Below are 16,012 nucleotides of genomic sequence, written 5' to 3'. Positions count from 1 at the left end.
TAAATATGTAAGTCGACAAGTACGTAAATAAACAGGTAGACCATAAATAAATCCAATATGCTGGCCCAATATAAATGTCTGGATTCAGGTCAGAGTTTCCTGTAGGTCCTCTGAGATGAAACAAGGTGGACAGACACTTCTTTTCTAAGCTCATGTATTTCTGATTCCCATGGGATACTTAGAAGCGTCTATCTACTCATACACTGGCCACTGGTGATTGTTAGAATTAGTTACACTAACCCTGTCTCAACAATTGGGGAATGAAGTTGCTATTTAAAGAGCTGCTTCACTAGTTATTTCGAAGATGGTCATTTCCATTTAGACAGTGTATTAGCCATCTGTGTATGTCAGAGCTAGTTAATTATAACTAGTAGTCTATCATGTACCATTATGTTGTTCTTTAATAATATATATGTAAATGCAATATATAAAAATGTATATATGTAAAATTAATGTGTATACAGTGGGAGCCAAAAAATGTATACGTTTTAAGAAAGGAAAACTGTATTAAAATTGTACTAGTCAATATATACCGATAAGAAAAGATGAATACAAGTCATGTTTGACTTCTGCAATTACAAAAGGTGCTCAGAGTGGTTACCATCAGTGTCCAGACACTTCTGATTACGGTGAACTACTGCTTGAGCAACATTGACCAAAATGTCTACTTGTATACATTTTTTTGGCACCCCGGTATACATTATATATGTATGTATATTTACACAATACATATATATTTATGCATACATACAAAATACCACATTTAGTGGTCTTTAAGACTAAGGTCTAGTCATTTGACACTTCACTTCTAAATTTGGTAATTATCTCTTAAGAAGGTGCCTTGTTCTCATGCCGTCTTTTTCTTCACTCCAACAGCACACCTGAGTTAATATCAGAATTCTTAATTAACTGCCTAAGACCTCCAGCAGGACATCCCATGTGGCACCACCTGACCTAGCCAATATTATAATTATACTTCTTTCAACCTCAGATTCTTATAAAGGATTTCTCTATTGACCTGTGAACATTTTGGGTTCATTCCCATCTTCTTAATATAATTTGTGGTATCTCTCCTGCCTAGATTGTCATCTACATGTCCATTCTTTTTTCAAAGTTCTGCCATACTTCAGAAGGTTTTAGTTTTTTTAATTTTTATTAAATTCATTGGTTAGTTAAATTACATAGGTTTCACGTGTACAATTCTGCAAGACATCATCTATATATCACATTGTGTGTTCACCACCCAGAGTCAGTTCTCCTTCCATCACCATATATTTGATCCCCTCTTCCCTCTTCTGTCATTCTCCCTCCCCTCTTACCCTCTGGTAACCACTAAACTGTTGTCTGTGTCTATGAGAGCTTTTTATTTAAAGGTAGACTCTGATATATTAGAGTTGTGATTTGGGGACATTAATATGGCAGCTGATTAACATGGAATGAATGAGAACAGATTGACTACCTGGAGTTCAGTTAAGGGGACGTTAAAATAATCCAGGTGACATATAATTAGTGTCTGGCCTTGGCTGGTAGCAGCAGACTTAGACAACAGAGATGGACTCAAGCAACAATTGATTTACTGATCTAATACAGAATCTCTCATTTTGTCAAAGTTATCCTAGCCTTTACTTTACATAGAAATGATCTGGAATGAGAAATAGAACCCAAACCTGGAAATTATTACCCTATAATTTTTCTGCTATAGCATCTTTACAGAATTATAATTTCTGTCAATCACTAACGCCAAAAACAGTATAAGGAAAAAAAAAAACATTTTATCTCTCTATGTAGCTTTTAGTAGTGGTAAAATATCAGTATGTCATTTATATTGTATATTAAAGCTTCCACAAACTTCTACTTATTATAATTTTGTCCCTATAATATTAAAGGGAGATACAACAGACAAATATTGCCACATTTTTATTTTTACATGAGGAAACTGAATTATTGAGTTTTAATATTTTATTCCAGATCACATAAGGTTACACCTTGATTTATAATCCATACACCAGCCTTTTTATAAATAATAAATTATAAATTATCCTGAAATATATATCTATGGCTCAACTTTTGCAAAGTCACATTGTCATTTGATGGCGCCGCCATTCATTCTGTGCTATCTGCTGCTGCAGCTTAATCTTATTTTCTCAGGGCATTATATATAGATTCACAAAATACTCTATTTATTCCATGGGGCTTTGCATTTCATCTTCTGAAGATATGCTTTGCTATGCCAAGGTTGATCCATCAGGATGAGATAGGTTGCGTTATAGTACCAAATGTAACAGACAACTTCAACTTCTCAGTGGTTGAATGCAAGCCTTTAAGATCATTCACTATCCAGGGCTACTTTTTATCAAAATTGGTTTGGTTGGGAGCTCTATTTAACTTCAAGACCCTGGCTGATGGAGCAGCCGGTATCTGGAATATTTTCAGTTCCTGTGGCACAGGGAAAGAAAGAGTGTGGCAGATTACACTAGGGCTCCTAAAGCTTTCACCTAGAAGTGACACGCTCACTTCTGATCACATTTCATTGGCTAAAGCAAATTATAAGATGGCACCTAACTTCAAGAGGCAGAGAAGGGAAATCTTACTATGTGTCGTGAAGCAAATTCTAAACTATTTGGGGACTAGCCCTGAGAAATACAAGGCATGCGCTGAGATAAGACTTCAGAACTTTTAAAGGAAATGTAGAGAATGTATGGTATAATTTGATATTTTCTAAGGACAAGGAGATGTCATGAGAGTACTTCATATAGGCTCTAATAGCCACAGTTCTAAGAACTACTCGGTAATATTGGCTTGTCAGTAATCTGTGTCTCTTTGTAGTGTTTCAAATGCCAAGTATGTTATGTGGTTAAAACATTCAGTCACTTTAATTTTAACAGCACTCATTTGCAGTAATGATAGAACCCGTTTTAGTACATACAATCCTAATTGAGCAGTTCATATTTTTCTGCGTCTAGTTTTCCATTTGTCCCTAATATTCTCAATATCTTCCAAGAGAAAAACATCTCTTTTGTGTGCCTAGAGAAACCTGACACAAGGTTGTTAATGCTGAAACTCCGTCTGTATGAAAACTGGAGATACCATCTTGATTAAATTACCTGGACAATTCAATTTAAAAGATCAGTTCTTTATATGATTTGGTTGACTGATTAAATTTACACTGATACATTTAGTTACAGCAAGTGAACCAGGTCAAGCAATTAGTCAAAAACCTGTGTCTACCACAGCTTATACCAATAAACATTTTCACATGAATTACTTAGAAAATTGAAGCTAGAATCCATTTATATTACCTCAAATTGTCATATAATTTGTATATATTATCTGTATCATGTAAGTTACGTATGAGTTGTACCACTTTTTATTCTCATTTATAAGACTGATCTCTTCCAAAATATAGTATCTTTAAGTGTATGGTTGATTTTCTACTTTGTCACTACAGCACGAAAGAGAACATTCTGGGGCCATAAAAATTATTTTTATGGCAAAGTATGGATCCAATTTCTCAAATTGTCTTTTTTGCAACAATGTCAAAAAATCTGCCCCCATTTTTTTCCATCTCTCCTAAACAAATTTAGACTTTATACTACTCTGATTTATGCCATAAGTACTTTTTAATATCATGCATTACTAGATAAATAGTAGTACTAAAATGTATAAATTAAAACAGTAAATCTTTAAACACTGAGAAATTAAAACATGATATCATTTTAACTCCCAAGATTCTCCCAGATCTTCACTTTGAAGTAGGGAAGATATGATTAGCATTTTCTTTATTGTTTCCCTGTCTGATTTTTGGTACTGTGTTTTCATTATTTTAGCAAAGTATCAATAAATAGAACATGCACTATGTAGTAGGATGTTTGCCATTACTTTACACAGTAGGAAAATAAAAGTAAATTAATCTAGGTTATTTCCTTAGGCTTAATATCATAAACATTTTCTTCTTTTGTATCCTCCAAAAAGAGATTTTATAGGGGTAAATATCTGTTAGTACTTGAATGATGGAAGGGAAAAAATGCATAGCAGGTAATATCCTGGGAAGTGGTTTTATCAATAAGATTGCCTTATTCATAGAGCTGTGTTTTTATCTACGTCCATTACACCAACCTAAAGTAATATTTGAGGGTTAGAAATATAGATTGAAGAGTCATTTCATATCCCTGGGCTTCAGCCCAAAAGGATATAAGTCATCATATAAATTCCTCTACTTATAACATAGATATACTATTAATGGGTCCTATTCAGTTCATCTTTATTCATAATAACAAATACGTTTGAGAACCTACTGTGTGTAATGTATATGGTTTACAAAATCACGATGTTTGGTGTATGCTCTATTGCTAATTCTGTAATGACTATTTAATACCTAACTTTATATGCATACAGATAACTAAAATAGAACATGAAAACATCCCCAGGCTAAGTAAGATAGATGATGGTCCAAGGAATGTATTCTGCATATAAATTGTAGTATAAAATATTTTTGGTAGAAAAACTGTTTCCTTCATAGCAATTGGATTAAGATTTATGAATGTTGCCAGAAAAGCTATTCTGTGATATATGTTATGTAGATGCGCTTTTAAAACATTAGTAAAGTTTCCATAGTCAGGAATTGGAATTCTCGTATGGCATGATAACCTTGTGGGTAGTCACATTTGATCATATTTACTTGCCAAAAATTGCAAGTATTAAGCATGTGGGTAAAACTAATTCCTTTCAATTATGAGATAGGCATAAGAATATGCAATTATTAATGATTCTCACTCTGGGCTTTTCTTTGAAGTATACTCTGGCATGAATACAATTTTCCTGAAAAATAGATGTCACTGTTGCTTAGTCCTGTTGAATTTCAAAACTATTTTATACTCATTGAGTTTATGACCTTGACTTTAATAGAGATTCTCTGGGATTATGTCTTATCAAGGGGGAGAGGAAACACAAAAAACAGTGTTTTAGAAGCTGTCTAATTAAAATAATTCAGTATTTAAGTATAGATGAAAATAATTTAAATTCTCATTGAATTAATAGGGCATCATCTAATACAAAATCTGTTTTAACATAGGATCTACATAGTCACTCAAATATTTAAAAGTTACTTGTATGAAGTCACCTACAATTTCATATTTGACGTATACCTACCATGAGAGTCCATTCCACTTAATTACTAGTCCTGCTCTTCTCATTCAGTAGCAAATGGAAACATTTTGTGACTCAGTTTCTATGTAAAATTGTCTGTGACCTCTATTTAATCATATATTTAGCTTTATTATGTATTTAATATCAAAATGGTGGTCAAAGCTCCTTAGAACTGTAGAATTCCAAGTATATTAAACAATAGAGAATTAGTCTTTTACTATTATTATTATTATTATTATTATTATTATTATTATTATTATTAGTTTCAGGTGTACAAAGCAATGTAATAGTTAAGACATTTACACCCCTCACAAAGTGATAAGCCCCGCCCCCAATCTATTACCTCTCTGACACCATATATAGGTATTACTATACCTTTGACTATATTCCCTATGCTGTACTCCACATCTTGTGACCATATGTCTATTTCATTATATGAGTAGTTGACACTCAATATCATTCAACTTCAGCTTCAGGTGTACAGCACAGTGGTCAGGCATCTACATAGTTCATGAAGTGATCTCCCCAACAAGTTCAGCGCACATTTGGCACCCCACATAATCTTTACAACATTATTAACTATATTCCCCATATTGCACTTCATAGCCCCATGACTATACTCTGAACACCAATCTGTACTTTCCAATCCTCCTACCTTCTCCCCGTCCCCACTCCCCTCCCATCTAGAAACTGTAAGTATTTTTCCCCTATGTCACTGAATCTATTTCTGTTTTGTTTGTTGATTTATTCTGTTTTTAGATTCCACATATAAGTGAAATCATAGGGTATTTGTCTTTCCCAGTCTGACTTATTCACTAGCATAATATTCTCTAGACCCATCCATGTTGTTGCAAATGGTACGATTTCATTCTTTTTTATGGCCAAGTAATACTCCATTGTATAAATGTACCACAGTTTCTTTATCTAATCATCTATCGATGGGCATTTTGGTTGTTTCCATAAGTTGGCTATTGTAAATAGCACTGTAGTAAACATAGGGGCACATGTATTTTTTTGAATTAGTGTTTTGGATTTCTTTGGATAAATACCCAGAAGTAGAATGCTGGTTCATAAGGTAGTTCCATTTTCAATTTTTTGAGGTACCTCCGTACATTTTTCCATAGTGGGTGTACTAAAATGCAATCCCACCAACAGTGCACAAACATTCCCTTTTCTCCACATCCTCGCCAGCATTTGTTTGTTGATTTATTGGTGATGGCCATTCTGACAAGAGTGAGGTGGTATCTCATTGTGGTTTTTATTTGCATTTCTCTAATTATTAGTGATGTTGAACATTTTTTCACATGTCTGTTGACTATTTGTATGTCCTCTTTGGAGAAAGGTCTATTCAGGTCCTCTGCCCATTTTTTAATGGCGTTGTTTGGTGTTTTTGTTTGTTTTTTTGTTGTTTTTGTTTTGGTGTTGAGTTGTATGAGCTTTTTATAAATTTTGGATATTAACCCCTTATCAGATGTATCATTGGCAAATATCTTCTCCCAGTCAGTAGGATGCCTTTTTGTTTTATTATGGTGTATTTTACTGTGAAAAAACTATTTAGTTTGATATAATCTCGCATGTTTATTTTTTTTATTTTTCTTCCCATGCCCGAGTTGATATATCAGTAAAAATATTAGTAAGGGTAATAATGTCTGTGAATTTACTTCCTGTATTTTCTTCTAGGAGTTTTATTGTTTCAGGCCTTACCTTTAAGTCTTTAATCGATTTTTAATTTATTCTTGCATATGGCATAACAAGGTGGTCCAGTTTCATTTTTTTCCATGTATCTATCCAGTTTTCCCAGACTGTCTTTACCCCGATGTAAATTCTTGCTTCCATTGTCATAAATTAAATGACCATATAGACACAGATTTATTTCTGGACTCTCTGTCCCATTGATCTATGTGCCTGTTTTAATGCCAATACCATGTTCTTTTGATTACTGTAGCCTTGTAGTGTGATTTGATGTCAGATAGTATGATACCTCCCACTTTGTTCTTATTTCTCAAGATTGCTGTGGCTATTCAGGGCCTTTTATGGTTCCATATAAATTTTAGGATTATTTGTTATAGTTCTGTGAAAAATGTCATTGGTAATTTGATAGAGATTGCATTGAATCTGTATATTGCCTTAGGTAGTATAGACATTTTAACTATATTAATTATTTCTACCCATGAGCATGGTATGTTTCCACTTATTTGTATCTTCTTTAATTTCTCTCTTTAATGTCTTATAATCTTCTGAGTCTTTTATGTCCTTGGTTAAGAGAATTAGTCTTTTAACAATCTCAAATGGAGCTTTTTTTTTCTTTTTTTTAATTTTAAATCTCAGAAAGATCTTTCCTAGTGATTCTTAGATGTCTGGTATACTCTCTCTTGTCAATGAGTATTAGTTGGAGTATGTAAAATAATTCTAATTCTAATATTGATCTAAGAGAAATATAACTATAAAATTATATTTAGTATATAATAAGTATAGATGTGTATACAACAGAAAGAGAGAGAGAGAGAGAGAGAGAGAGAGAGAGAGAGAGAGAGAGAGAGAGAGAGAATGCAATCAGGGAACTAAGGTCCTGAAAAAGTTTGGAGAGCTATCAAGTGGTAAAAATATGTCTTATATAGAAAAGTGGATGACTTTCTCATTGTAATATGAAGAAAGAAGAAAAAATATGGGAACATATTCCCATATAATTATAGGAAATTGAAGGAGTTCTTATTATTCATCCCCCTGCCCCCGGGAAAAAAGAAATTAGGTCTTAAAAGTTTGAAGACAGGTGGAGAAGGTTTGAAAAAGTTGTAATGTGGAATGGGAGTGAGAAGAAAATGCAGAAGTATCACTAGGCAGTATGAGAACTTGGTTGAAGATAGAGACTACACAATGTGGTCACCAGTGTGGTATTAGCATTTTATTCATCTCTGCTTGGTAGTCTAGTGTTAAGCACAGAGTGTTAAGCATAGAGTTAAGCACAGAAAACAGTTGACCTATCTAGCTCTGAAATTTTACCAGACCAGCATGGCAGAAGAACAATGGAGGCAAGTGGTCAATTATATTGGCAAGAAAGTAGTTGAAGGAATGAACCAGGAAGGACAAACTGGTTAGAGATAGAGTAGATTTTTTGCATTAGGAAAGGCATAAATATTATTGGAGAAGATGGAGTAGTCTCCGTGGACAGATTTTGGGATAGAGAAGAGGGAAGAGCAAGAGGAAAATAAGTTAGGGATGTGGTCCTCAGCCTTGACTGAACATTAGAATTCTTTGGAGATCTTTGAAAACTACTGATGCCTAGATCCCATCTTCGGGATTCTGGTCAAATTGGTCTGTAGTATATTTGGGACAATGGGAATATATTTTACAGGCAAGTTCAAAATCCTTGTTTAGAGCAGCCCTGTAAAAAAAATCATATAGTTTTTGCAAATAAATAAAGTTGGCACTTTATTTTCAAGGTAATGGAGAATCAGCAAAGGTTTTAAAAGAAGTATCATAAATTATTATATATACAGTGTTTCCCCGAAAATAAGACCTAGCTGGACATTCAGCTCAAATGCGTCTTTTAGAGCAAAAATTAACATAAGATCTCGTATAGTATTATATGATATGATATGATATGATATGATATGATATGATATGATATGATATGATATTAAGACCTGGTCTGATATAATAGTAAAATAAGACCAATAGTTAAATAATTATTAGATAGTTAAATAATTATTAGAGAAAGAGTGTAGCAAGAACTGGACTGAGGACAAAAGCAAGACCAAATAAATCTAGAGCGTCTACATCTGTATTTCAACACATGTCTCTTGATTCCAATCCAATATTTCATTATACAACCTTTCACTATTCCTCTACGTTCTTCTTTCAGTAATAACCTGCTCTTCCTAATTCATGGTGCACTCTCTGCCCTCCTCCCACCTCCAAGTCACACTACCTGGAAATGGGAATCAAGGTCTTTCTTAGAGGAAAGGCTTGCAGATCACAGACACTAAGAAAGATTGACTCCATTATGCTTCCTGTTCCCAAGTGGGGAGGATACAAGGCCCAGTGAGAGTAGACGGTACCATCACTAGCCATGAACGGCTTCATTTCTTCTTATCAGAAAGCAGAACTAACTTCATCTTCCCTGCTCTTTCCACCACAGAGCTGCCTGTGAAGTAAACCGATGGCAGAAACTTGGAATGCTGATGTAATCATATGTATCTCTCTCTGAAAGCTTTCGTTTGTTTCTTTACATAGAAAACTATTGAAGCTGCCGCAGCAATGTTGTTGAGCAAGCTGAGCTGTAATCATGAATTAGAAAGTAAATTTGATCAGTACATTTTACTCAGACTTTCCTCCCTTCTCTTGAATCTTTTTCTTTCAGGTTTTATTGAAGAAGCATGTGTCATCCCCTGCCCATTTGATTGCAAGTTAAGCGATTGGTCTAGTTGGGGGCCTTGCAGTTCTTCGTGTGGGATTGGAGTGAGAATTCGATCCAAATGGCTAAAAGAGAAACCTTACGATGGAGGTCGTCCATGCCCTAAACTGGATCTCAAGAATCAGGTAAAGTACAGGGAGCCGCAAATAAAAGCCAAAACAGTATCCCGCTTATTATTTTCTATTAAAACTGAAGTCATTGTATTGTTACAAGCAGCTCATAAAAGGTTATCACCAATTCAGAAGGGGGGGTTCGGAGGGCTCTTTAACATAATACACTTAGTAATAGAAGCCTTGGCCACTCCTCGGTAATGTTCAGATCAGCTTGGCATTATTAGCAATAATAATGCTTACAAAATTTAAATCAAATTTATTTTAATGATTTTGGCATGTAATTTGTTTAATCATGATTTTATAAAACTGATGTGTGTGTGTATACTTGCCAGTGTTTCCACAGCTCCTCATATATCTTCTGAGTTATTTCTCTACCTGTTTCCACAAAAGTCAAAGCTGTTTTCATAAACAGAACTCTGAAGGATACTCTTTTGTATTCTCATAGATATCTGCTGGGTTTCCCCGGAAATAAGACCTAGCCGGACCATCAGCTGTAATGCATCTTTTGGAGCAAAAATCAATATAAGACCTGGTATTATATTATATTAGACCCAGTATTTATCATATCATATCATATCATATCATATCATATCATATCATATCATATCATATATCATATATCATATTATAATTATATTATTATATTATATATGAGCCAGTCTTATATTAAAATAAGACCCGGTCTTATATTAATTTTTACTCCAAAAGATGCATTAGAGCTGATGGTACAACTAGATCTCAATTTCAGGGAACCACGGTAATAAAAGAGCTATCCTAAGCAATCAAAATTGATTTGAATATTTCAGTTGACTTTACCCATATAATGGAGTCTAAGATTTGGTTAAGAATAATAGTAAAGAACTAAAATTTCTTTCGTGATTGCTTACTGGTTATTAGATTAGGACTGATATACATATATAAAATATTATAATCCAGTTGACTTAGTGGAGAACAAGATGTTCGAAGTGCTTTGTACTTAGAGAGGTGAAGTATGGTTATATAGAGCCTTTACAGGGCTATATAGAGCCTTTGTACTCAGAAACTATTTTGACAGAATAGTTTCACAGGCTTCTATTACTAATTCTAGTTTATGAATTTCTGTCCCTTTAATCTCAGTTTGATTAGACTTTCTATACAGGTTGTTGAATGGAAAGGAAATCTATGCATTTTTTCATAATTAGTTTGAATAGCATGTCTAGTACTACTTAGATTTAGATATCATTTCTCAAGTCAAGACCAATATCTCTACCTATTTTTTTCCTAAGTTTTGACAAAAGACACATAACTAACTGAAAATGAAAATTTATCACTCTAACACAAAAGATTTAAGTTCTAAGCCAGGGCAAGGTGTTATGCTAGTTTTGTATTTTACAGTTATGTGGTACAATAATGACCATAGTTTCTTCCCTCATAGCAGATGTAAACATTTTGAGAAAACAAGGCAGAGGATCATAAAATCAACATAAAGTTTGCAAATAAGCTCCACAAGTACAGTGGTTTGGTAAAGGGAAGAATAATGAAAGTTAATGAAGGGATATGATTAATGAAAACGGGAGGCAGATAAGCAGAGCAAAGATGGTCTGAGATAATAATCCCTACTTCAGTACAAAGAAAGGAATAATATAGGTTTATGGGCAGAAGGAGGCTTTCAAGTGAATATTCTGTATGAAGACTATTTGACCATCCCCAGAGGATTTTCTAACCATTTAGAATGGAAAATAACTACTAAGCATTTATGGTTATATATAACATGATAATTCTCAAATCTTCCTCAAAAGCATCAATGAAAACCTAAGTCTTCATAACACTGGTGTTAAACACTGATTTTAATATGTTAGTTTTATGAACTAGGAAATCATCCAAGGAATAAAAGGACTTTATTTGATCAAGGACTTTAAGGCTATATTCTCAGTATGCAACTGCAAATGTATGGAAATGTGTCTATCCAATTTAAAAGTATGAATAAGACGAATGTACTTGTAAGCCTCTTGTGACTTAAAGGAAACTTGTTCTAAACATTTAATTGACATATAACATCTAAAACCTTATGAAGTAGTGCAAGCTGAAAATTAACGCCAGGTTCAACCTGGATTTAATCTAGATAAATAATCTAGATAAATTCCATAAATGTAAATTAAGTGAGGGTGGGCCTGTCTGCAGGGCATGGTTCTAATTTTTGAGTTCCAGAAAGGAATTGCAGCATTCCAAAGAGATTTGTTAGCTGTGATGCTCAGAAATGAATCTTGAGACTTAAAGAAATTGAGTTTAGTATGCCTTATGTTTTAATATAAAGAGCTTTCCGCTATCTAGCGTGTATGTGGCTTAATTAAACTTGAATTATAAAACTTGACCTCAATCCATACTTCATATTTTAGCATAAATTAATTGATCACAGCAAATAAGTAATAGCCTTCCCTGTCACTTGTAAGTCTGTGAATGGCAGGGAAATTACTACTGGGAGAAATCCTGAATTTAAAAGAAATCCTCCTCAGAGCAATTCCAATTTTAAAACAAATACTTACATACCTGTAAGTGTATTTGTGGAAAGCTATCTGTGGTGATTTCATTATGTATTTGCTCTTATATATAGTAGAATCCCCTGCGTGTGTTTGTGTGTGTGTGTGTGTGTGTGATAGAATTTTTTTATTTGATCCATATTTTCTTATTTCATTTGAAAATAAATGAGTTGTCATGAATTTTCATTATTTAGGAAATATCCCCAAGCTTCTATTATTGATGGCGATTCTTCTTTCGGAGAAACTGCTATTTGTTTCTCTAAGCTGGAAATATGGTCTAGTTAGAGGTACAGCCACTTGAGGCTCTTTTCTAAAGTTCAGTTTTATTCCTGGCTTTAGGATATTTGTCTTCTTTCCAGTTGGTTCAGGTTTGGATTTATTTTTCTATTTTTGGTACCAAATTAATACTCTATTACCCATTCATCCATAAGTAAGAAGAGCTCTAAAAATTGTAACCAAATTATTGCAGTAAAAGATTCACATATCTGTAGTACCTGTGCATGAGGAAAATTCAGTATGTCAGATTGAGCCGGACATCTTGTTCATAAGAAATATTAAACTTTCTCATGTGTATGTCTACTAAGCGTATGCCTATATAAATGTCAGTATACCTACATATGCTTGTTCATTCTCCTTCTTCATTTCCCTTCAGAACATGAGGCCTTTTTGAGGGCAAGGGCTGTCTTTCTACTTCTGTAATTCATTCCAGCCCCTAGTACACTATCTTGTGGATTGTCAAATTATGTTCATTGGTTGGTTTATTTGAAAAAGAAGCATTCCCTCTGGATGAGTGGGTGGCTAGTGACATAGAAAGACAAAATATATTAAAACTCTGGTCTCTTTGTCTTCCTATTTTTTAAATTTATGGGGGGTGACATTAGATAGTAAAAGTATATAGGTTTCAACTATACAATTCTATAATACATCGTCTACATATTACATTGTGCGTTTGCCACCCAATGTCAATTCTTCCTTTACCATATATTTGACTCTGTTACCCTCTTCTGCCCTCCTCCCACCTCCTGTACACTCTGGTAATGACTAAACTGTTGTCTGTGTCTATGAGTTTTTTGTTTCTTTGTTTGTCTTGTTCGTTTGTTGCTTTCAGTTTTATATCCCACATATGAGTGAAATCATATGATTCTCAACTTTTTATAACTTATTTTGCTTAGCATGATGATCTCAAGATCCATCCATGTTGTAGCAAATGGCAGTATCTACCCAAATAATCTGAAAACATTTATCTGTAAAGGTATATGTACCCCTATATTCATTGCAGCATTATTCATGGTGGCCAAGACATGGAAACAACCAAAGTGTCCTTAGATAGATGAGTGGGTAAAGAAGGTGTGGTACATACACACAATGGAATATTACTCAGCCATAGGAAAAGATGAACTCTAGTCTTTTATACTGTGATTTTTTTCAGTTCAAATTCTCAAAAACAAGAGCTCTTTTAGAGGAAAGAAATAAGAATCTCCAAATTATTATTGCCTAGTCTTTCGAGACTTGCTTGAAAAATCCTGGGTGTTTGTATATCCACTGAAATCTAACTCAGTGATATAAATGGAAAGGTTGATTTTATGTAATGCATACAAGCTCATAGACCGTTCTGAATCTGTTAGTAAAATCAGTATTTATAACATCTCATAAAAAGCCTTCCTTTTAAAGCAAAACCTATCAACATGGGGTAGCTCTTTTTCTAGAAGTGCCAAAATGACACCAATACCTGAATAGCTTTCTGCTAAGTATATTTGTGATGCTAAATAGTTTGAGCATACAGTTTACCCAAAGCTCTTACTTAAGTGGAAACCTTCTAAATAGTTTAATGGATTATCAGATCAGTTGGTTGATGCCCTTGTTGCTGCTGTGCATTATAAAATACATAATATATTTTAATATTTTACAGTCTGTAATGTGTTGGGTGGATTTAAGTGCAATTGTACTATATATTTGCGTTATGTTTTTTCTTTTGGAATTCTGCTTAGTAGAAGATTAAATATAGGGACACTGACATTAAACCTCCATTAGACTTACATTTCCTTTATGAGTTCTTCACAGAAATGAAGGCAAGAGAGTTCCAGGAAATTATATTTTGTTTATAAGTTGCAAATCTTTTATTCACAGATTATTTGAATAAAAATCTTACACTGAGATTCATTACCTATACTTTCTTAAATGCATGCTATCTATTTAAATACATTTTTGAAAGTGTTTTGACTGTGTTTGGAACTGAATGAAAGGATAGAAATTACATATTTGTGTTCTCTAGGAACATTTGCTATTTTAAAGTTTTGTCTTCTCTTCAAAGAGAAGTGGCCTAAATTTGGATATGATGAGTACAATGCATTTTATTATCATAACAGGCTAATAATGTCTTAAAGAGTATTTTTTTCCCAAAAAAATATATACATATATATTTTAGCGTGAACATTTCTTCCTTAGAAGAAGGCTTTTGGATGAGAAAAGGTTTCCATAGAGAGAGAGTGTATGCTCATTTCAGTGCTGCTTCGTTAATTATTAGCAGCATGTTAGGATATGGAAATAAGGTAAATGACATTCTGTCTTAATGTGTGTTTATGCAGAAACATACGGTGACACTTAGATTTAATTTGATTTAACCAATTTTGGCCTCTTCTTTTCGACCAGCCTGACTCCGACTCATTCTAACCTAGTGCAAATCATTCCTGGCACAGTCCTGCTCACTTTGGACTTAGTACCCTGGCAGGAGCCCCAGACTGTAATGGAGCAAGAAGTCTTCCTGAGCATGAATACGGAAGGCAGCCTCTGAATAAGCACATTCAGGTGGGCTGTTCTTGCATAGGTGGTGGTGATGGGGCCTGTTGAGGCTGCACCTTTGGTAAGAACTTGCTTTAAGTATGAAATACCGTAATTGTAGAATTAAGAGATGCAGAGTGATTTATTCTCAGGGTTATTTGTGAGGATTTAATACAGACAGATACTCATAAAACATTTCACCTCTCCCCAACGAAGAAATTATTATAGCAAACCCCAGATATACTGCACCCCCACCTCAGAGGCGGCATGAAATGGATCCTGGGGGCTAGTGTTCCTCCATTTGTATCCTTTATGCCTGTCTGCCAACTCAAACTCCGCTTTCAAGTTGTGACATTGTACTAATTGAGCTGAGTAGAGCTCAGGGGAGAGGCAATTTTTCTTTTTTGTTCTTGCTCTGTCACCATCTGCAAGAAAAATTATATTTTTCTTCTCAAGAGATTTCCTCTCACCCCACATTGGCGTCCACACATACCTCATTCTTGATATTCCAAAGGAATACCCCTCAGGCTTGTTAAAATTTGTTGAAACTTTGATCATTTTTCTTGAGAGCTGACAAAATCATTCATAAGAAGCAATTTTCCTATACCTGTTGTCCACTTTCTTGCATTTTTACTGTGTTTTGTAATACTCAGTATTGCCTTTCTGTATGTATTCAAATTCACTTTTAGTTGTTATTCAGGATGCTCCTATGCACATTCTGTCTAATACAACATTCTCTACTACACTGGCTTGGCAAATGTCACTAATGCGGTCCCTAAGCGAAGTTTGCAGGATTGGCTGAGGACAGCTGTAAAATTGCAAATCAGGCAAATTTTGTCATATTTTGTCCTTGGAACTCTTTTAGTGGGCTCCCACACCTCATGTTATCCTCAGGCCCTGAACTCTTGAACCCATGGAATAGTATATTAGATAGCATCAGCTTCAGCAGGAAAATCACATCATTTGTGTGCAGTTTTGGAAAATGGACCTTTTTTTAAGGTTAGCTTTTTTTAATGAATTTTTATTTTTCAATTACAGTTGACATA

The 16,012-nt window shown here is 34.1% G+C and overlaps 1 protein-coding gene across 1 annotated transcript in view; it reads left to right on the top strand.

The window, feature by feature from the left end:
- THSD7B (thrombospondin type 1 domain containing 7B) overlaps positions 1-16,012 on the top strand; it is a 797,596-nt gene that overhangs the window by 588,824 nt on the left and 192,760 nt on the right. The window contains exon 15 of the mRNA XM_033111445.1: positions 9,506-9,684. Within this exon, the coding sequence (XP_032967336.1) occupies positions 9,506-9,684 (179 nt within the window). The remainder of the gene's footprint in view (positions 1-9,505; positions 9,685-16,012) is intronic.

This window comes from Rhinolophus ferrumequinum, chromosome 8 (genome assembly GCF_004115265.2).
Source record: "Rhinolophus ferrumequinum isolate MPI-CBG mRhiFer1 chromosome 8, mRhiFer1_v1.p, whole genome shotgun sequence".
NCBI classification, from domain to species: Eukaryota; Metazoa; Chordata; class Mammalia; order Chiroptera; family Rhinolophidae; genus Rhinolophus; species Rhinolophus ferrumequinum.
This window is presented reverse-complemented; position numbering and strand designations above follow the sequence as displayed.